Here is a 22,359-nt window from a genome sequence, read left to right as displayed (position 1 = left end):
ATCTACTGTGAGTCAAACCTTTGTCAAATGGTGCAAATATGACTACAACCAAGATAAAAATTTATGAGTTCATTTCTTTGTCGCCAGAGTTAACACTCTTGAATTTACACAGCTTTGTAACATTTAAAGTAGTGATTGCTTTTCTAGGCACCACTTTGAATGGTGAGCTCATTTCAAGTAAACCAAGTCAGATTTAACAATTGTATAAAAATGTAAAGTCTATACTAATGAGTGACTCACAGATCATATTCAGGACTTAGCACCCTAATAGGTCAGTTACAGTGATAGCAAATCATACTCATCCCTGGTTTGGTTCCCAGCAGCTAAATGGCAGCTCATAACTGCCAGTAACTTCAGTTCAAGGGGATCTGCCACCTTCCTATGGCCTCCACAGGCACCAAGCATGCACAGAGTACACATACACACATTTGTCAGTGCTCATACACATAGAATAAAAATAATTTTTAAAGAAGAGCCAGGCACGGTGGCATACACTTTTAAAGAGACAGAGACAGAGAGGAGAGGAGAGAAGAGAGGAGAAGAAAGGAGAAGAGAAGAGAGGAGAGAAAAACCTCAAATACACAAGACTGGGAGGATGGCTCATCCAGTAAAGTGCTTGTAAGCATGAGAAACTGAGTTCAGTACCCAGAACCCAGACAAAAATATCAGGCAGCAGCACCCACTTGTAATCCGAGCACTGGGAAGATAGAGAAGGAAGATCTCTGAAGCTTGCCACCCGCCGTTCTAGTGTGCCCAGTGCACCTCAGGACATAAGAGACCTCATCTCAAAGGATATGAAAGATGTTCCTGAGGATGAAACATGCATGTTACACACACACACATGCATGCACGCATACGAATACAAGAAGAATGCAAATCAGCAGCAAGACACCAAAAATCTAAGTCCAAAACAATGTACAAAGACTACTTATAGCTATTTCTAAAAATAAAACATAGAAATGGTCAAAAGGTGTATAAAAAAGTGGTCAATATTACTAATGAGATCAAAACTACAATAAAATATGCTGACCCACCGCTGTTAGAATGGCTAGTACATAAAGAGAAGAAAGGAATGGAGCGGCAGAAACCTCTTCAGTGGTGTATATTGTGTATTGCACAGCTATTATAGAAAACAAGCAGAGAGTCTCAGAAAATCAAATATAGAATTTCCATGTGATTAGAAGCTGCACGCTAAAAAAATATATGGTCAGGGAAGTAAAATCACTATGTCAAATCTCTGTACTCCTGTGTCCATTGTAACACTACACACTATAGCCAAGAGATGAAATCAACGTAAGAGTCTAAGACATAGGCAGAGGCACTGGATCTCAGTGAGTTCAAGGCCAACCTGGTCCACAAAGTCAGTCCAGGACAGCCGAGGCTACAAGAGAAACCTTTTCCAGAAAAACAAAAACAGAAAGAAAGAAAGAAAGAAAGAAAGAAAGAAAGAAAGAAAGAAAGAAAGAAAGAAAAGAAAAGAAAGGAAAAAAGTCTAGGACATATGAACAAGTAAAAATAAGCAAAAACTATGTGGTATGTATAGACACACATATGCAGAACATACGCACATACATGCACACACACAAACAAAATAAAACACATAAAGTAAAATACATACTTTGTAGTATATATACACACACATATGCAGAATGCACATGCATGCATGCACACATACACAGACATATACTGGAATTAAAAAGGAGAAAATTCTGTTCCTTGTAGCAACAGATGACCCAAAGAAACATTGTGCTAAAGGAAATAAGCTAGAAGCAGGAAAGCAAATATCACACATGCTTGCTGGTTGCCAAGGACTGGGCAGAGGAGAAATGGGAAGACTGGCCAGGTTTCCATTAGGCCCTGGAGACTCTGGACAGCAAGATGGCTACAGTTAGGAGTACTGTGTCATGTATTTGAAATTTTCTAAGGAAAAAATCTTAAGTTTTCTCAACACTGAAACAAAGAATTATATAAAGTCATGAATGTGTTAATTAAATTGATTGTGGTAATAATTTCATAGTGTATACATATATCAAAACATCACTATAATGGTCATTTAAATACGCCAGTTATAGTTTATCAGCTGTGTCTTCATAAAAGTGGAAGAAATTTGTGGTAAGAAAAATAACCATTACCAGATCCAGGCAATGGCCCGCTGTAGAGGACCGTGTGAACAGAGCTGTTGTCCTTACATTTAGACTGATTTCTTCCATTGCTACACACTATAAGGTGTTGTTAGTATACTCAGGTAAAGGCCGACTTCCTTCTCACTGCAAAGCCACCTGCATGGTGCTAGAGAGACAGCGATGTGAGTAACACACTTTGTTAACTCACTCAGCTCTCTCCCTTACGTCCTTGAGGAATGCTCTCCCCTTCAGAACTTGACTCATCGCCTGTTCTTTTTTCTATTTCAGGAATTACCATGGTTGACACAGAGATGCCATTCTGGCCCACCAACTTTGGAATCAGCTCTGTGGACCTCTCTGTGATGGATGACCACGCCCATTCCTTTGACATCAAGCCTTTTACCACGGTTGATTTCTCCAGCATCTCTGCTCCACACTATGAAGACATTCCATTCGCAAGAGCTGACCCAATGGTTGCTGATTACAAATATGACCTGAAGTTCCAAGAATACCAAAGTATGTTCTCTTCTCAAACTACTAAGACTGGAATTAGACCCTGCAATGAATGCTCAACAGATTAGCACATTGAAGAGAAGGCATCCTTGCTCACTTGTTTATCCATCATTACCTTTGAGGTTCTAGATATCTGTGAAAGGCCAAAAAGAAGGCATATAATGTTCCCAGTCTTTTTTTCCCCTTTCCTTCTCCTCCTTCCCTCATTTCTTTCCGTTCTTGTTTCCTTCTTAGGAACATTTTCTGGCATGATTACAGTGCCGGTTTTGTCTTAGGCTCAGAGTCCATCTCTAAACTTTGAATTCTCCCAGCCTCTTATTAGTTAATAAGTCACAGTTGCAAATCAACTTATGTGACTCGTCATCACTAAGTTCTATTGCAGTTGGTTTGTTTTTTGTTTTTCGTTTTTTCTTAATCTATAGTTTGTGAAATTTACCTCAAACCCTAGTTTGGGGCATACACTTACATCTTAATGTTATAGCTGATTGACAGATCATCATGTCACTAAGCAAGTTAACAACATTAAACATCAGGCTCAAAAAAAACAAAAAAACAAAAAACAAAAAACAAAAAACCCAGAACTGAACTGGGCATGGTAGCATACGTCTTTAATCCCAGCACTCTGGAGGCAGAGGCAGGTGGATTTCTGTAAGTTTGAGGCCAGCCTGGTCTACAAAGGGAATCTAGGACAGCCAGGGCTGTTACACAGAGAAACCCTGTCTCAAAAAAAAAAAAAAAAAAAAGAAAGAAAGAAAGAAAGAAAAGAAAGAGAGAAAAAGAAAGAAAGAAAAACTAGAACTAAACTTTTCAAGATAACGTATCCCTTCTGTGATGCTATTTCCTTGATTTTTATCTTGTGGGCTGATGTGCTGGTTTTCCAGAGTCACCCCTGTGTCACTGACAACCATTACCTGATAATAAGTAAGAACTTCCTGTAATTTCTAGTTGTTTTCTTTAGATAGATAGTATACGTGGTTGTATTTATCTGTGTGGTTATGGGTTAGAACCTAATACGGAAATTCAGTAAGCCCGAGCCACTGGCAAATGCAGCATTTGCTTCACATGGGTTTCTCCTGCTCTCTATCAAAGATCACTTTACAAACCCCCTGTTGACTCAGCCCTGTCCATAACCTGGCACCTCACCGTCACATTTTCTCAGCCATGTTCCTTCCTTATTTCTTTTGCAAGAAAGGCTTTAAACTATTCTAAAGTGTGACATTTCAATAAAACCCATAAGAGCAGAATGAGTACCACATGCAGCCCATCCACCCCTGCCAAATAAGCTGCACCACTTCAAACCCTGCGCAGCGTCTGTGGGGAGAAGGGGGCACACTTCTTCCCTTGCTTCTAATTCCCTTCCCGCTTTATTTGTGCAGGTGAGGCTCTGGGGTGTTGTGACTTGCCTGAGATGATAAAGTCTTACTCTTTCCTCTCTGAGCACCAGTGTTTGTTCACGTTCCCCCAGCACCTCTCTTCTGAGATAGTAAAGTTATGGCATGAAAATTCGAAGGCCACCATGGGAAGCCACGGTGCCTTTTCAGGATTGTTTATCATGAGATAACCATCTTCTTGAATTTTCCAATGCACAGGTGCGATCAAAGTAGAGCCTGCATCCCCACCTTATTATTCTGAAAAGACCCAGCTCTACAACAGGCCTCATGAAGAGCCTTCCAACTCCCTCATGGCCATTGAGTGCAGAGTCTGTGGGGATAAAGCATCAGGCTTCCACTATGGAGTTCATGCTTGTGAAGGATGCAAGGTAAAAAATAAATTTTAAAAATCACCCAAGAGTTTTTCTGAATATTTTCCTACTCCATTTCCTGTTACAAACTCACTCTGTTAAGATAAAGTTGTGAGGTTTTTGTTTTGGTTTGGTTTTTTTGTTTTTTTGTTTTTTGTTTTTTGTTTTTTTTTTTTTTTGGCAGAACTCATTCTTTAAGTAATATAATATTTGAAAATACAAGAAAAGCTGGTAAAAGCAAGGTTACTCTGCCCCCACTTCTCCTTCTCCAGAATGATTCTTTGAGGCACTCATCTAAGCGTATCTTGCAGAATTGTTTTGAAAGGACTTGTCCAAGGTGTCACAGCAAGACAGTGAATGGTGAGCCAGCACCAGAACCTAATTTCCTGATTTCCCTGGTGTATTTCTCATCGTGCTATGTAATCTCTTAGACAAGTAAGGTTTGACAGATTGTATATGTGCGTCACTTGCTCCACAGACTAATGCTGTGATATTGAGCGCATTTATACATGATACCTGTAGAAAATGTGAGTCAAATACATGCGGTCACTGGGGTGAGGGCTTCACTTATCCCCAGAACTGCAAAGGGAAAAATAGAAATTATGGATTAATGAGAATTGTTCCTACCAAGCCCTAAGTGAAGTGCTGTTACCTAGACCATCATTATCCGAAGCCTTGTGCAATAGACAGGCAAAAAGAGACTTCCTTTGTGGGGGAAAAAAAGTATTTTAGAAAGTTAGTAATACGCTGCCAGTTATAAGGAAAACACATTAGTACATTCGTGTTTTTATATACATACTCAGGGATAAAATAGTATTTAGTTTATCATATTTTGGAAGCCATAGAATACATTATTTATTGATACTTACCTTATAAATACTGGAGGGTGTGGTGGTGCACATCTTTAATGTTAGTACTCAGAAGCAGAGGCAGAAGCTTCTCTCTGAGTTCAACCTGGTCTCCACAGTGAGTTTCAAGCCAACCCCATATCAAGAAAAATAAAACATAAATATATGAAGTAAATACTGCCTAATTTGAGCTTTTTCTGGATAATAAAGATGAAGCACACCAGGTAGGCATGAGTTAGGACTTCTGAGTTCTAGATGGATGATAGACCAATAAAGGAAAACTAATCTTTACTAAATTCGTAGCCCCCAGCAGATAGTGGGGTTGGGGGGGGGCGGAGAATGCCATAGTCTACAAACACTTTCTCATCTATGAAACAATGCAATGTAGTTAAGTGGTCTCTAAAATTCTTTTAGTCCAAAAGTAATCTAATACAGTGAAAAGATACAAACCACAGTCACCTCTGCCACTTTCTCAGTTATAGCCTGCCAGTCACATAAACACTTTAGCCCTCAGTCACCTCATGTGGAAAATGATTTGATTAGGTTGGCAGCCAGCTCTTACACATCTTTGAGGTTTGAATTTCAAAAAGAGTCCTTGAAGCACTCCTGGCAAGAGATGCTTTCATTTAAAACACTAAAGCCCATTCAGGAGCCTGGCAGGATAGCACATGCCTGTAATCCCCACTCTCAGGAGGTGTAGGCAGAAGGATGGTGAGAGACCTTGTTTCAAAAAAACAAAAACAGTGGGGAAAAAAATCACTCTGTGATTAAAATATCTATGAAACTAAATCACTATGCACAATCAATAATCTAAGATCCCTGTAAGTAAGAACATGTTGTTGTATTTAATAAGTAAAGTTTACACAATTTTTTTTTTGAGTTGCTGAATTCTGAACCATATTTATCTGAAGAACTCATTTAGTTTGGGTAGGGCTGGTTGTATACATTAGTGAGTGTGAACTATAAGATCGTTCAGACGTCACAGTAATTTATTTCCTGCCTGTTGGTAGAGTGCCTAGAAAATTGGAACCTGCAAGCAGGTAACCCCACCCTGACTCTAGCCACGAATTCACGGGAAGTTAGCATTGGTGAGGACAGCTGAGAAAGCAAAGTCAGAAACATTTTCAGTATTTGGTGATAGTCGTAGAAGTTATGTCCTGAAGACACTAAAACTCAGAAGACAGAGCAAGCAAAACAGAAAGAGGAAGAAAATCCAAGAGCCTTCAAGCTGTGGCCAGGAAAGGGTAGAAAGGGGACTTGGAAGTGCAGCTTGGTGACAGAGCATCTGCCTAGAATATACAAGGCTGGTTCCATCCCCTGCAATGCCAAACAAAACAGACAGGAAAAACAGGGTGGAAGGTAGAGACGGAGAGTGAACAACAAAACCATCAAGTTCCTACCTTACCAAGCAAGCAAAAACCAGTACAAAAACAAACAAACAAAAAACTAGGAGTATTATATCACTGTAATAGTTTGCTAGCATCCCAAAATGTAGGAGATAGAATTCCTAGACAAAAATGAAAACATTCTGCCTCTGCCCACCTTGCTAGGATTGTAGGCCTGGGACACCACCCCTAGCGAGACACCTGTACATTCTAAAGACGAAAAAAAACATTAATGGAGGGAAACTGGAAAAAAAAGCATAATGGTACATATGTATGATGATGTCATAATGGGACCCATTGGTGTGTGCAGTCACTTAAATTAATAACAGAAATGTAAGACTGCTAAGGAAATAATGTGATTGGCTTCTTCACATGCACAGTTCTCAAAGTATAGCCCAGGGCCTCAGAAGTCCATGGGACTCTTTCAAGGCAGCCACAGCTTTGAGATTATTCCATAGTGTTAACACTGTTTATTCACCTTCCTGCTCCCATTCTCTCACAAGTGTAATTGAAGAGTTATAGAAATGACATGATTTAGGGTAATAACAACACTCACAGCTAGTGGAATTTTGCTCATATGCCCTTACATGTGATTTCTCTGTTGGATGCTGGTACTTGTCTTGGTCACTGTTCTATTGCTGCTGTGAGGATTCACCACAACCAAGGCAACTCTTAGAGAAGAGAGCATTTAAGTGGGGGCTCACGTACAGTTTCAGAGGTTTAGTCCATCATCATGGTAGGAAACATGGCATCGTGCAGGCAGATGCTGGAGGAGTAGCTGAGAGCTACAATCTGACCTATAGTCAGAGAGAGCAAGGCTGGGTCTGGCATTGGCTTTTGAAACTTCATAGCTCACATCCTCCAACATGGCTACACTCCTAATCCTTCTAACCATATCCAACAGTTCCACTCCCTGGTGACTAAACATTCAAATATATCAGCCTGTGGGGACCATTCTTAATCAAATTGCCACATTACTGTAGCGTGCGTGTGCATGTAGCTCCAGCCGCTGGAGACGCTGAGAAAGGAGGATCAATTAAGACCTGAAGCTTGAGACCAGCTTGGGCAACACAGATCCAGTCTCAAAAATAAATTGTTCTCATTTTATATTTATTGTTGAACAAATATCTGTAAATTAAGCCTGTGTAAATAAAAGCTCTTTAAAGTCATCACAACAATTTAATAGTAAGGTTGATTCCCACTTATAGGGCTTAGAGCCTGAAGAAACACAACATAAAGCACCAAACTGCTGCCTCGTTCCCAATACATTAGACCAGTGGCTGTCAGTAACAAAGATGTCCTCTTAGCTTATCACCAGTACCCATGAGAACTAAGGAGAATGAAACTAGCAAACGCTTTGTCTCACCTGTACATAGCTTAAAATGCACCTTGGCAATCTCCTACTTGCCATTTCCATAGGATATGGGATACCCTCATAATTATAATTCAGTCAAGCACAAAGCTTGTAGACTCCTTTATGGAATCAAACTTTACTGCATAAGGCAACTGTGATGAGGTCTTCTTAAATACAATTAGGATGCCAGTGGGGACAGCTCACTTTTTGATTCCTGTCAAAAGGCAAACAGGAACAAAGTGATAGGGGCTGGTTAAAGTGAAATAGTGATGTGTTCTTAGTGTGTTACTATGCAGACTTACACACAATAAAACATTCTGAGAGGTTATACATGTCTTAGAGCTCAAAAGACCTCTCACTTGCTGCTTACAAATACATACTTTTTGTTTTTGTTTTCTTGAATGCCTCCGTTGTTTTAGGCCCTTCTCCATTAGTAAAATGAAATGCCTGTGGCTTTGGGCTCGTGGTCCTGGCCCCAGGTTGAGAGCCCACAAATGATAATTGCTTTCTTGATGTAGAATTCTAAAGAAACATAAGACTTCACATAGTGAGAGATAGGAAGCGGGAATGTGTGTGTGTGTGTGTGTGTGTGTGTGTGTGTGTGTGTGTGTGTGTGTGTGTCTTTCTCTTACAAAGTAACCATATTCAATCACAGGGACTCTACCCTAGCGGCCTTATCTAATCTTAATCCCTGTCCAAGGCTCCACCTCCAGCCTCCAACAGTCAGATTAAGTTTCTGCCCTCTTCCACGTTGCATAAAGATTAAAGCTTTAACACTTGAAGCCTTAAGAGACACATTCAAAACAGAGCAATCATATTTTGCAATCTTTTCCAAAAGATCAGTTAGAACCAAGATTTACCTAAAGCTCTGAGTAAATACAATCTGCACTACAGTTAAATGCATCCTACTTCTCCTTCTATTTGGGCCCTCCCTGTCCTGGGTACATGGTTTCAGTACATTCCTGCCTGCCTAGGGTGGCTCAATAACTCAGCTCCTGTGGGCTGAAGTGCTTCATGAGAAGGCTACATGCAATCCCAGCACGGAACTTTTAATCTCATGGTAAAATCAGTACCATGCTAAGGACTCAGCTTGTTGTACATGGAATTTTGTTTAAAAAAAAAATAAAGGAATTGTAGAGCTGGAGAGATTGCACAGTTTAGAGCACTGGCTGTTCTTCCTGAGGACTAGGGTTCAATTCCTGGCACCCACATGGTGGCTCTTAGCCTTCTGGAACCATAGTCCCAGAGATCTGGCGCCCTCTTCTGGCCTCTGTGGATACTGCATCATGGGGTGCGAGAGCATGTGTGTTGACTAAACACATAAAACAAAACTAAAGAGAAATTTTGAAATAATTGGGCCGTTACCGTGGCTCAACAAGTAAAGGTACTTGCTGAACAAGCATGATCACCTGAGGTACATACCCAGAACATGCTTAAAGGTAGGAAGAGAAAATCGGTTCCACAGAGTTGTTACTTCCACACCCATACCATGCCACATGGGTACCTCTTCCATCATCATCATCGTTGTCGTCATCATCATCATAGAATTAAAGGGAAACTGGGAAAACATTTTTAAAAATAAGACATAACCAAAAGCAAGAGTCATTTTCTTAAGGTAATTAGGAAGACATTGGATCAGTGTATACACAAGAGCGGCTTCTGAAACAGCAACGTACAAACTTCATTATGCTTTTACTAAATGATCATCCAAAGAGTTAACTGCTGAAAGAATAAGTAAAATAAAGATGCAGGTGGAAATGCACATTGTTTTATAGACCCTAAAATAATAAAGAGCACTGCTAGAGTGTTTCCTTATTAGTGATATGAAGAAGCTCTGGAAAAATCCAACTTCATTAAGTCAGTAAGTAAATTCACAGGAAAACACTCAGTGATATCCTTATTTCTTCCTCTTCATTCTTGAAAGAGTTAAATGACATGAAAACAGTTTATCATTAAATTAGAATAGAATAACAGTAAAAGCAAGTTGTTAGGTATATATTCAGATTAAAATTTTGTATACAAGGTTGGGCATAATAGTCCACACCATTACTCCCAGCACTCAGGAAACAGAGGCAGGCACATCTCTGTGAGTTTGAGGCCAGCCTGGTCTAAGTAGTGAGTTCCAGGCCAACCAGCACTACACAGTGAGAACTTGTCTCAAAACAAAGAACTAAAAACTTTTCTATCTGTATAAAATACATAAATGATACTCAGGATCATTTTTCTTTAGCATTAAAGGACACAAAATCATCCCCAAGTGATTCACTTTTGTCATATATCATAGGAATTAAGCTATATTTTTTTATTATTGTGGCAATCAAAATTCCTCACCAGCATGGACCAGGCTTTGCATATACTAACTCACTGTTAATCATCAGCGTTGGCACAGCCACAGCCCAGATTAAGAAAACACAACCAAGAAAAATATGTCAAAGAAAATCCATGTTACACATGCTATATATAGCAAGACTATGGAGTGCTAGGGAGAAAGAGGGTATATAACACAGTCAGTGAGTCAGAAAGATCACCACCAAAACCAGTTGACAAGAGACAAAAGACAGTTCCTGAAGCAACAATGAATGTACGATCACAACAGGATTCAAAGTGCTAAGAGTGTGCCTGTCATCTCTTAAGGACGGAAATTAAATGATATATTTACAGGATTTTAAGAATCACTGGGGAAAAAATGTATTTTAGCATAAATCCAGAGAGGAGAAGATATTTACCAACTGACATGTGACAGACATCAAATAAGCATCCAGAACTTGTAAAGAATGCCTAATGTTCAATTTTAGGCAAGATGACCCATTACAAACATGGAAATGAAAAGCCATGGAAATATATGCTGAGATAACACTTACATTTTACATATAATAGATTCTCAACAAAACCTGACAGTTGGGCATGGCATCATGTACCTATAGTCACAGGTATGAGGAACACTGAGAAAGACAACAAACATAAGGAAGTCTGAAGTCACCAAGCAGTGGTGATACATTCAGATTTTCATAACATTAGAACATTATAAGCTCTTATGGCCATTTTGAAAAATAATATTGCGTTATCTTAAATATATAATTTGCAGTTCATATAATACAGAAATTCTGGCAAAGATAACCCTTGCATATATGTAAATAAAATGTGTACAATGATCTGAGCATGATGACACGTGCCTTCAATTCTAGCACTCCCATGGCTGAGGCATGAGGGATGGCTGCAAGTTTAAGACCAGCCTAGTTTACATAGCAAGACCTTAACTCAAAAAAGCAAACAAAACTTCTCAGTACTGCTGATATAAGTGCACTCATAGTAAGAAATATCAGTGATTGAAACAGCTGCCACCATGTGAGTAGAATAATAAATGGTAGCAAGCTCAGAGAGTGATCAGAAAGAGATAGAATCACATGTGAGGTCTTAATGAAGCATTGCTGTAGGCTCTGGCTGTGTCTAGTGGTAAAGAGACAGCACTCCCCATGTGAAAGTTAGAACTTTAAGTAAGGAGAGAGGAAGGGGCAAGAAAATAAAGACTTGAGCATCCATGTTGAGCATCTAATCACTTGGGTAATTTCTGTGATATGTTAAAAAGTCACAAGTACTACTAGAAACAAGAAAAGAGTAAGGAGACCAAGAGTTCCAGAAGCGGAGCACATGCAGGGACAGGAAAAAAAACATCAAGTAGGGGATAAGACTGATTGAGAAGGTAAGATGTTACCAAAATTGGTACCAAAGAAGTAGACATATGTGTGCAGATTGAGTATTCCTAATCCTAGAATCCAAAATCCATAAGGCCCCAAAGTTTTTGAGTGCCAAGATATTGTAATGTGAAAAATTCCACGGCTGGCCTTACTGAACAGGTTGCAGTCAAAACATGAGTTCACTAAAAGTACTGTAGAAAGACATCCAAAATCTCTGTACTTGGAAGGTCAAAGCTGGAGAAACCCAAGCTCAGTGTCAGCCTGGGCTATATAATGAGGCTGTGCCTTCAAAAATATAAAGTCTCAGTAGCTCAGAGACAGCTTGCCTAGCTTGGGCAAAGCCTTGGGTTGATCCCTATCATCACCTTCAGGTTATGATATAAAATATCACAATGGAACCTGAATTGCTATCACAGCACTTGGGAGACTAAGGCAAAAATATCATAAGTTTGAAGCCAGCCTGGACTATATAGGCTCAAAAAAGGGGAGAGGCGGAATGGAGTGTAGATCAGTTGTAGAGCGCGTTCCTAGCGTGCACAGGGCCCCGGGTTAGAGTCCCAGTACTGGAGATAGAGGTGAAGAGAAATACAGATTTCATTTTTACAGACTTGGGTCTATATGTTCCCCCCAAGACCAACATACATTACTTTGTATTTGCAACTATTCTGGAGAATTATTTTTAATCTGAAATTCAAAGTACATATGCTCCACAAATGTCAGATAATGGAGTATTAAGCCTGTATTTACAGAAAGAGCTAGCCACTTAAGGGAAAGAAAGAGATCAAGTAACTTCAAGAAAAAAATAAGTCAAGATGACTTCATGAATTTAGCTTGAGAAACAGCATGGAGCTGCCTTGGCTAAATTGGTAAAGGAGTGTATAGGGAGTGAACGTTCTGGAAAGGACATCAAGCAAGCAGTAGAACATGCCTGCTTGTTTATTATTTGAGACGTGATTCTAAAATCAGGAAGGTAGCTCATTGGTAACATGCACAAAGCTCTAGGGAGGAGGAGTCTGGAGAAAGTTAAAATGCATGCCAAAGCAAAGCCAGTATTAGTTCAGTGGGGTTTTGTTTGTTTTTAATTAAATTTTATTTTTATTTATATTATTGTCTGTGTATTATGCTTGAGTATGAACATGCATATGTGCTCACATAAAGGTCAGAGGACAACCTTCAAGGGCCCGTTTGCTTCTGCCAACACAGACTCCAGGGATCCAACTTGAGTTGTTATGTTTATAGGGCACTTTTACCTGTAAACCATCTTGCTGAACCAATTCTGAGGTTTTTTTATACCTAACAGAACCAAATGACTTTTAGAGAAGTGAGTTTCATGAAGATGAACACAATAAGAAATAAAACTATGGACACACATACACATACACACACTGGAGCTAGAAGAGACCTTCAATTATATTTTCTGCATTTCTATGCAAAATATATAGTAAAATTCAGATGAGTACTCTGTTAGTCCCAGAAGGACATATTTGTATTTTGAGGTAGCAGATTTTCTGAGGCTTTCCCAATTGCTTCTCATATTATTTCCTGCTATCTCTTTCTGCTTGCAAGCTACAATGGTGGGGAATTCTTTCAACTACATAAATAAATAAAACAAATTCTGCAGGAAATTGCAACATGGAGAATTCCAAAAAGTTATCCACATGTGGATTTTTATTGGCCCCGATCATGCTTTAGAAGGAAATGACTATAACTTTGCCAAGCTGCTTAGCACAATTATGAAGGCTGGGGCACACTGCTGGAATGACTTGCTGAGAGACTGGACTGATTACATGGTATTTTATTTGCATTGCATTAAACCCAGAGCACTTCTTAGCACATGCTGAAAACCAAATGTAGAGCCAATGTACACTGCGTGACATCAGTGGATGTGCTCAGGATCTAAGAGGTGAAAAAGGACCCTAGAGGATCCTCCTGTTCTTTGGTTTAACAGAAAGGACTAGGGAGCCACACAGAGTCATTGTGCAAGGCCCCCATGATAGAACTGTGCACAAACCTGCCTTTTGTTTAATATGTGTATGCATAAGTGCATATATGTACACCGGTATGCATATTCATAGATTGTAGGTGCGTGCGTGTGTGTGTGTGTGTGTGTGTGTGTGTGTGTGTGTGTGTGTGTGTGTGTGCATGCATGTGAAAGATAGAGGACGACTTCTGTGTCATCCTCATTAACACTATCAGCCATATTCAAGTCATGGTCCCCACTGGCCTGCAGCTCACCAATTAGACTAAACTGGTTGTTCAATGAGCCCCAGGTTCCCTCTGCCTTCCAGTCCTGGGATGACAAGTACAAACTACAGAATCCTCAGCATCTTTCCAAGGGCCCTGGGGATTGAACTCAGGCCCTCAGGCTTGCAAGGCAATCACTTCACTGACTGAGTGGTCTTCCCGGCCCAAATCCACTTTTTCTGATACCCAGATCAATGAGTGTGTCTTTATCAACAGGTTGCTGCTTCCATACGTCACATAGACTTAAAAATTGTTTATTTTCAATATCCCTTTTGCAGGGCTTTTTCCGAAGAACCATCCGATTGAAGCTTATTTATGATAGGTGTGATCTCAACTGTCGGATCCACAAAAAAAGTAGGAATAAATGTCAGTACTGTCGGTTTCAGAAGTGCCTTGCTGTGGGGATGTCTCACAATGGTAAGTGGATACTGAGAACCATGTCCACATTTTGATACTCTCATGGCCAATGCTAGGTCCAGGTCAGTAGGCACTAGGACAGTTAATGGAAATGGGTACAATTCTTCCAAAAAAAAAAAAAAAAGACAAGTTTCAAAACCACCCTGATGAGAGCATCTTCATGTAGGCCAGCGACTTTTAGCTTTTAGATAGAACCCTCCATTTGGCAGGGCACCTGCAGTGACTGAAAGAAGACTGAAAACCTTGGCAAAGGATCTTTGGAAAACTAACATCTTAACACAAATGTAATGATAATCATGGTGTTTATGTTGCTTGGAAATCTTTTTTTAAAAATCTATTCAAAAGCAGAATTATAAATGACATGTGTTGGGCATTTCTGCCTGCTTTAAGAGAATGCTGAGTGTCTCTGATGTTCAGAGTATCAGAATTAAGTAGCACATCAGAATTTGGGTTCATGTACTTTCTTGTTATTCTTTACCAAAGATGAGTACAGCACTATCCTTAACTTCAGAGAACACACAGACTTGTAGAAAAAGACACAAGTATTTGGAATTCCCACAAAATCTCAATGCTATATATACGCAACAGGATAAAACTTCACATTTTCTAAACCTGTATTTAAATTCAAAGTGTGAAGGTGCATTTGTATAGTACATATGAGGTGTTGGGGTTCCATGCCCAACATTTTTTTAAATGACTTTTTTTTTCTTTTTCTTTTTTTTTTTTTTTTTTTTTTGGCTTCAGAGAAATAGTAAAGAAGACCCATGTGTTCATGTGCTGTGGCACTCATTCATATTAATCAGAGAAGATCTATGCCTATTAAAAACAAATTATTACCATTTGGTTCTGATTGGTTGGCTAGCCCACAGAACTAATTTTAGCTGTAACTTAGTGTTTGTCAAGTCTTAGTTCACTCTTGTATTTAAATTTTTATGAGTTCAAGAACTAATATATACTAAGGCTATCAAATTAAGTCCAAGTTTTGTTTCATTTGATATCCAATTTTCCCCTCCCTTCCTCCCTCCCTGCCTCCCTCCCTCCTTCCTTCCTTCCTTCCTTCCTTTCTCCTCTTTTCTTTCTCTCATGCAGGAGATCAAAACCAGGGCTTTGTGCATGCTAAGTATGCCCTTTACCACTGAGCTACACCCCAGCTCCGATCTTTACTTTCTTTTGCTTTCATCTCTCGAAAAACTGATCTGGTAAGAAGATAACCTTTAACCTTGGTGTTCATCTATGTGGATTCTACTATATCCTTAAAGATTAAATTTGTATCCATCATGAAGATGTTTGTTTCTCACAGTGAGAACCATCAAGATGCTTATCAATGACCAATTGGTTGATACTCCACCCTTTGAAAACAGTAAAAGCTGCAGTTGTCATTATGGGCTGGTTCCTTTAAAGGCAAGAGTGCATTATGAATAGAGCTATCAACAGCACTGGACAGGAAGGGAACTTGGTCCAACTTTCCTCAACATTTGACCACATCTGCTTTGTAACAGTGTACAACTGCAGTCATTGATTGCAAAATAATTTGCTGGTTTAATTCCATCAATTTCCTTTTTATTTCGAACCTCATAAAACATAAGGGCAGGTTTTCAAGCCAAGAGCTTTATTTTAGTTGATGCAATCAAGTTGCAGCAAACGTATTTCATCTTTATGAAGAAATCATTGCATTTGAGGTCATTATCATTAAGATAGTCTAGGAAAGCATGCCAGCACTGCTTTTAATGCTATTTGGGTTTTGCCTATTTTAAAAATTGTCATTTCTCATATTCATATGAGATACAGTTTCTAGCACTTACGGACACTGCAACATTGATGTAAAACATATTTCCAGTGGTTTTTAAGCAAGCACACCTCACATGAAATGCATCTCCCATTGCTTAGCATTTGCAAGTAGATAAATGGTGTTTAAACTCTAGGCTGGTAGTGTAGCTCAGTGCAGGGCTTAGCATGCACAAGACCCCAAAGTCCATTCCTAGCACCCTTCCTCTCAAAAATCTAACCTATGTAATATGGATAGTATAATTTTCTCCACCCAGAAAAGTCAAAGGAAGCTACATGCAGTTGATAATAAAGTAAGTCATCATTTGACTTTATTTAAAAGTTAACTTGCAGCTCGGCAGTGGTGGTGCACACCTATAATCCCAGCACTTGGGGAGGCAGAGGCAGGCAGATCTCTGTGAGTTCCAGGCCAGCCTGGTCTACAAAGTGAGTCCAGGACAGCCAAGGCTACATACAGAGAAACTCTGTCTCAGGAAGAAAAAAAAAAGTACTCATGGTCCATTTCAACTTTCTGTCATTGAAAGTTGAACCAGATTGTAGTGGTATATGCTTGTAACTCCAGATTCAAGAAGCTGAGGCAGGAGGGTTGCCATGAATTCTAACCCAGCCTAGGACAGTGTGAGACCCTGTTTTAAAACAAATAAACAAGCAAAAAAAAACTGAAGCAGAAAAGTGTTTATTTTTAGCTTAAAGCTTTAGGGATTCTAATCCATAGTCATTTGGCCCTGTTGCCTGTGGTGAAACAACTCATACTCGAGGAAGTGCAAAAGAGAAAGAGAAGGGCAGAGGCAACACAGTCTCCTCTAAAGAAATAGTCTCAAGGATCTTCCTACGTTTGAAAGGTTCCACCCCCTCCCCAGAGCAGGCACACTTGAACACTTGGGTCTTGGACCCAAATGGCAACATATAGCTGAAGCTTCTCAGGTAGCCCTTCCAGGTCTGCCGTGCCACAGAGGGCCGCTGTAAAAGAACATACCTTTAGACTCCTTCTTGCTGGGGACTAGGTTGTTTCTCAAATGCCCATCACTAGAGCAGACTAGGAAAAAAAAAAACACTAAAGGTTTTCCTGTGAATAACCGAGGAAAGCATGTGTTCCAATTATTTTGATCATTTAATAACCTGTCATTGTTTCTAGTCCCACAGATTGCTTAGGCATCTTTTACATCACTGAGCACAATCAGTTTGACTCCCAGTCTGAACTGCCTTTAGAGGAAAGCTCAAAATAGAAGTGCTAGCATGTTTAAAAGCCTAGCTAGGGAACCCACAGGGGCACGTAACTTGTGGGATTTGGGGTTTGGTTGCTTCTTCAGTCAAATGAGTACCTCCACATATTTCTTTACCTTTTAAAACTATAACTTCTGTTGGAAAGACCTGCTATCACATCCCCAGTATTTACCATGCTTTAAAAATATAGCGTTTTTAGTAGAAAACAAAACATTTAGTTATAAAGCATTTTGAAGCGTGAATATTTCATACTCACAGCTACTTTTTGCATATAAATGAAATAACTAGGTTTAGGGCAAATGCATTTAGGAAAAACCTAAAGTAGAAAGAATTAGCTTGTGCTACTAATGAGTCATTCAGTCAAGTTTTCCCTATGACATCGAAATTTGATAATTATATTTTTTTGTATGTTTAAAAGTTAGTGAAAGCCTTTTTGATCAGGATGTCTTATGATAGAAATGATATAGGGGTTTTCCTTTTATTGAAGATAAAAAGCTGAAAACTTTAAAAATAGTTTCTCTGGTTTCATAAAAATCTGAAGGGGAAAAAATGGTTTCATAATTTTTTGCGCCACTCAGCATTGTCTGTGGTAGTTGTCCTAATGACTGGCAAACAGTAGCCCTAGTATATAACATGAAAGCCTAAATGACGAATTTAAGCTTTATTACTTTAAAAAAAATCTTTACTGTACTTTAGATCTGAAATGATCCAAAAGCCCCCATGTTGAAGGCTTGTTCAGCGCCTGGTGCTCTTGGGCGGTAGGACCAAGTTAGATCACTATGGTGTGCCCTTGAAGATGTGAGGCCCTGGCCCCATTCTTCCTCCTCTTGCTTCCTGGCCACCATGAGGTGAACAGGCCTTTTCTGACACATATTATATCACTGCAAGGAGAAGAAAAAAAAAAGACCAATCAGCTATTATCATGTTTGTGGTTTGAAAAAAAAAAGTGAGGACAGTCCTAATACACAAAGCCCCTCTGTTATTGACTCTGACTCTGTGGTATCCGTGATTTTTCCAGGGGCCCTGCCTCTTCTCCCATTCTTATTCCTTTTCCACTTAGACTTCAAGAAAATTGTGTCTTGCTGTTCCTGAAAGTGGTCTCTGTGCTTACAAACATGGTTGCCTCTGGATCCTGTCTCTCTGCTCCCTATCAGAATCCTACCTGACATTCAAGGTCCTGGTCATATGTTTTCCCTGAAGACTTTCCTGATTCCTTGTGCTTGCTCTTCTAAGTAGTTTGTGCCTTCCCAGTATACCATGTTCACTGAGACAGACAGACAGACACAGAGAGAGAAAGAGAGAGAGAGAGAGAGAGAGAGAGAGAGAGAGAGACAGACAGACAGACAGACAGACAGACAGACAGACAGACAGAGACAGAGACAGAGAGAGAAAGAGACAGAGAGACAGAGAGACAGAGACAGAGAAATAGACAGACAGGAAAAGATAAAGTAATATTGTTTATTGCAATAGTCATGCCAGTAGCATCTCTGTCTTATGTGATTTACATGCAACAAACATGTACAAATGGAAAACCTGACCAGAAGATACATCTTTACTGTTAAAAGCCTGCTGTGACTGCAAATTCATCTCATAAAAATTGAAAGGAAAAAAGTTTTTTTGTAGAAACATTTTTATATTCCAATTATTCTTCTCTTTTGCTTGATTTATTATGCTGAAAATCCATTTTATGTGCCTCTGTAATTAAGTAGCATCTGCCTTTAATACATCCACAATTCACTAAGTATTTTGAAAACATGTCAATTTGCTAGGTTTTAGCATGATAGTCAGATCCAAAAGACAAGATACTTAATTATCTCACATGCCAAAAGTTTATTGTTCAACAATATCAATGCTAAGTATAAAGTATTATATTTTAATATGGTAATTATATCATGTTATGCTTTTAAAGAGATTAGTGAGCTTCTCTCAGACTTCGTCAGGTCTTCCTGGAAAGACCTACCAACTTTCATAATTTGTTTTGAAACTGAGATACATTCCTTTAAGTGATACTTTTTTCTTTTTTGGTGCCAGAGATCAAACCTGCTCAGCACATGTTCTACCACTGGACTAAACAACTTGCCCTCTGTAGGTGACGACCCTAAATATAAAAATTAAAGTTGTTGCCTGTGACAAGTGCTACAACAGGCTGAATTTGCGCGCGCGCGCGCGCACGCGCGCGCGCGTGTGTGTGTGTGTGTGTGTGTGTGTGTGTGTGTAAAGCCTCAAATATGGAACAAAGATTGCTTTTAAAAAGAAAGCAACATATATTCCCAAGTACAGTAGTACAGTGTGGTTAGAGCTTTGTAGTGTTGTAGAGCTAAATATAGAGAGAAGAAGAAATCTTGAGACCACTTCCTAGTCCCTCCCTCCTCTGCAGATAAAGCAATTGGGGATGATAGATGTTACATAGTTTTCTGTAAACCATATAGCTGGTTTATCACAGAGAAGAAGTCAGAACACTGACTCCCTGAAGACAGTAATGGCAGGGATAATTCTACTGCCTTCCAAGAGGCCAAACATTCTCTCTCTCAGGTACTCAGAGTAGTAACTCAGAGAACATTTTCCTTCTGTCTTTGGAAATTAATCATCACTTGTAGAAGATAAGAATATAATATATATATTCATATATATTCTTAATATACATTTTTTCTTGGTCCCCAAAATATAATTCCATCTTTGCTTCTAAGCTTTAACTTTACCCTTCTAGTAAACAACTGCCCAACTTCCCTGACCTCCTCTACTCAAAGGGTAGGAACTGGGCTGGTAATTTAGTTTCCTGATAGAACACTTGCCTAGCATATACCAAGCCCTGAGGTTTCATCCTTAGCACAGCTTAAAAATAAAATTTTAAAAATTACTTAGTTAAAAGTTAGGAGACCAACAGATAAGCTAGATATTGAGGCTTGTTCTTTATCTTCTGGGGAAAGCAGTGGCCGCCAGTTTGACCTATAACCTACAGAAAGAAAGCCCCCGCACCACTTCATCCCCAACATTAAAAGCTGTGTTTAGGAAGCATGGCCTATAATCTCAGCACCTGGAAGGTAAAGGCAAGAAGATCAGGTGTTCAAGGTCATTCTCAGCTACTTAGCAAGTTCAAGGCTAGCCTAAGATTCAAGAATCCCCATCTTGTACAAAGAAACAAATAAAATGTTTCTCTACTTCAGATCTGTTTTGAACAGATTTAGTTCTACCAAACAAGACCTGTCTCTTTCCTTTCTAAGCTCCTGATGTATAGAAATGCTAAATCCACTTATGAGACAATTTTTGTCTAACTTGTAACAGAGTTATTTGGTAATACAATTTATTCATGATATTTAGCCATTTTTGAAAATTCTACTTATGAAAATATGAATTTGTTTAGATTCTAGTAGAATAACAGTACCTTAAGGCATCCCAGTTAAAGTGATTTTTTTAAAAGATTTTGGCTATTTTTGTTAGGTGACAAAAAGAAGAACTGTCAGTGTAATAAGTGGCTTGTTTGTTTTTCCAGACAGGGTTTCTCTGTGCAACAAAGCCCTCACTGTCCTGGGCCAGGCTGGCCTCAAACTCATAGAGATGCCCTGTCTCTGCCTCCAGAGTGCTGAGGCTAAAGGCGTGTACCACCATGCCCGCATGTAACTTTAACTCTTTAAATTAGCTGTTGTGATTGCTCGCTAGGAAAGATAAAATACATTTTTAGGCATGTTAGTGTCCATGTATGTTTATGGTTTTATGTGTGTGTTGGGAGGGGGGGTGTATTGGTTTTTTGAGACAGGGTTTCTCTGTGTAGCCTTGGTTATCCTGGGTTCGCTTTGTAGACCAGGCTGGCTTCGAACTCACAGTGATCCTCCTGCCTCTGCCTCCCGAGTGCTGGGATTAAAGGCGTGCACCACTATGACCGGCTTAAAATTTTAATCATAGGAGGGGCTAGAGAGATGGCTCAGTGATTAAGAGCACTGGCGGCTCTTGCAGGAGCCCCAGATTTGATCCCCAACCCCCACATGGTGGTCTATAACTCCAGTTCCAAGGGATCCTATGCCCTCTCTGGCCTCATAGGCATTTCACACACATGGTACAAAGATATATATAAAAGCAAAATACTTATGCACATTAGAAAAACAAATAAATATTTTCTTTTCGGTTTAACCAGAAGGCCAATGAGATAGCTCAGCAGGTAAAGGAGCTGGCCACCAAGCCTGACAACCTAAGTTCCATCCCTCGGGCTCACACAGTGGAAGGAGAGAGCCAACTCCCACAAACTGTCCTCTGACCTCCCATACAGGCAACATGCATACACATATACACACCAGATAAATGGTTTTTTAATTAACCAGAGCTTAGGACAGTGTCTAACATGAGAGTCACTTAATAACTATTCGTCAGGTAAAGAGACAGTGCGGGGTGGTCTGTGGAACAGTAGGTGATTCTAGCTATGTATCTCACTATAGGATAGCTCTGGTTCCTTTCCAAATTTCATTTCACAAATTCTGTGGGTGTTTTGTTTTTCATTTTTATTTTGTTTTGTTATTTGTCATGCTAGGGAGCAGAGCCAAGTCTTCATCACAGGTGTTAGCGAAGCATTCTACCACTGATCCATATGCCCAGCCCACAATTTCTTTACTTTTATGTGTCATAAATCTCAATTCCTCTCCTGTAAACTTCCCAATGTACATTTTGACTCATCTTCTACCCAATATTTTTTAATTGAATATTTCACACATTCGTTGTATGTATTGTGTGACACCCAGGAGCAAAGATAAAACCCGTATTCATATAGCTTCTGCTCTAGCAGAATAACTAATGTAAATGCATTAGAAATGTTGTAATAACATAACACACTACTAATGCATGCGTACAAGAATGCCTAACATTTAGAAAGGTTTGTTCAAGCTCCAAGTTGAATTGATATGACATGATATGATGTGATATACATATATATTTCTATTAGGGATATAGGGATGGCTTATTAGAATGCTCCATGGGATATAGAACTTTAGAATGTCCCCAAGTGGTCCTAACATGCTCTCTCTTCTTCTCCTCCAATTTGCTCA

At 39.4% G+C, this 22,359-nt stretch overlaps 1 protein-coding gene across 9 annotated transcripts in view; it reads left to right on the top strand.

The window, feature by feature from the left end:
- Positions 1–22,359, top strand: part of PPARG (peroxisome proliferator activated receptor gamma) — a 198,072-nt gene that overhangs the window by 146,509 nt on the left and 29,204 nt on the right. For all 9 annotated transcript variants that reach the window (XM_084766451.1, XM_084766450.1, XM_084766447.1 and 6 more), the window contains 3 exons: positions 2,412–2,639; positions 4,226–4,395; positions 14,182–14,320. In XM_084766451.1, coding sequence (XP_084622577.1) covers positions 2,420–2,639; positions 4,226–4,395; positions 14,182–14,320 — 529 coding nt within the window. In that variant the 5' untranslated portion in view covers positions 2,412–2,419. The remainder of the gene's footprint in view (positions 1–2,411; positions 2,640–4,225; positions 4,396–14,181; positions 14,321–22,359) is intronic.

Source organism: Acomys minous (genome assembly GCF_964271855.1).
Source record: "Acomys minous genome assembly, chromosome: 17".
Classification (NCBI taxonomy): domain Eukaryota; kingdom Metazoa; phylum Chordata; class Mammalia; order Rodentia; family Muridae; genus Acomys; species Acomys minous.
Note: the sequence above shows the minus strand (reverse complement) of the source record. Positions and strands in the feature narration are given on the sequence as shown.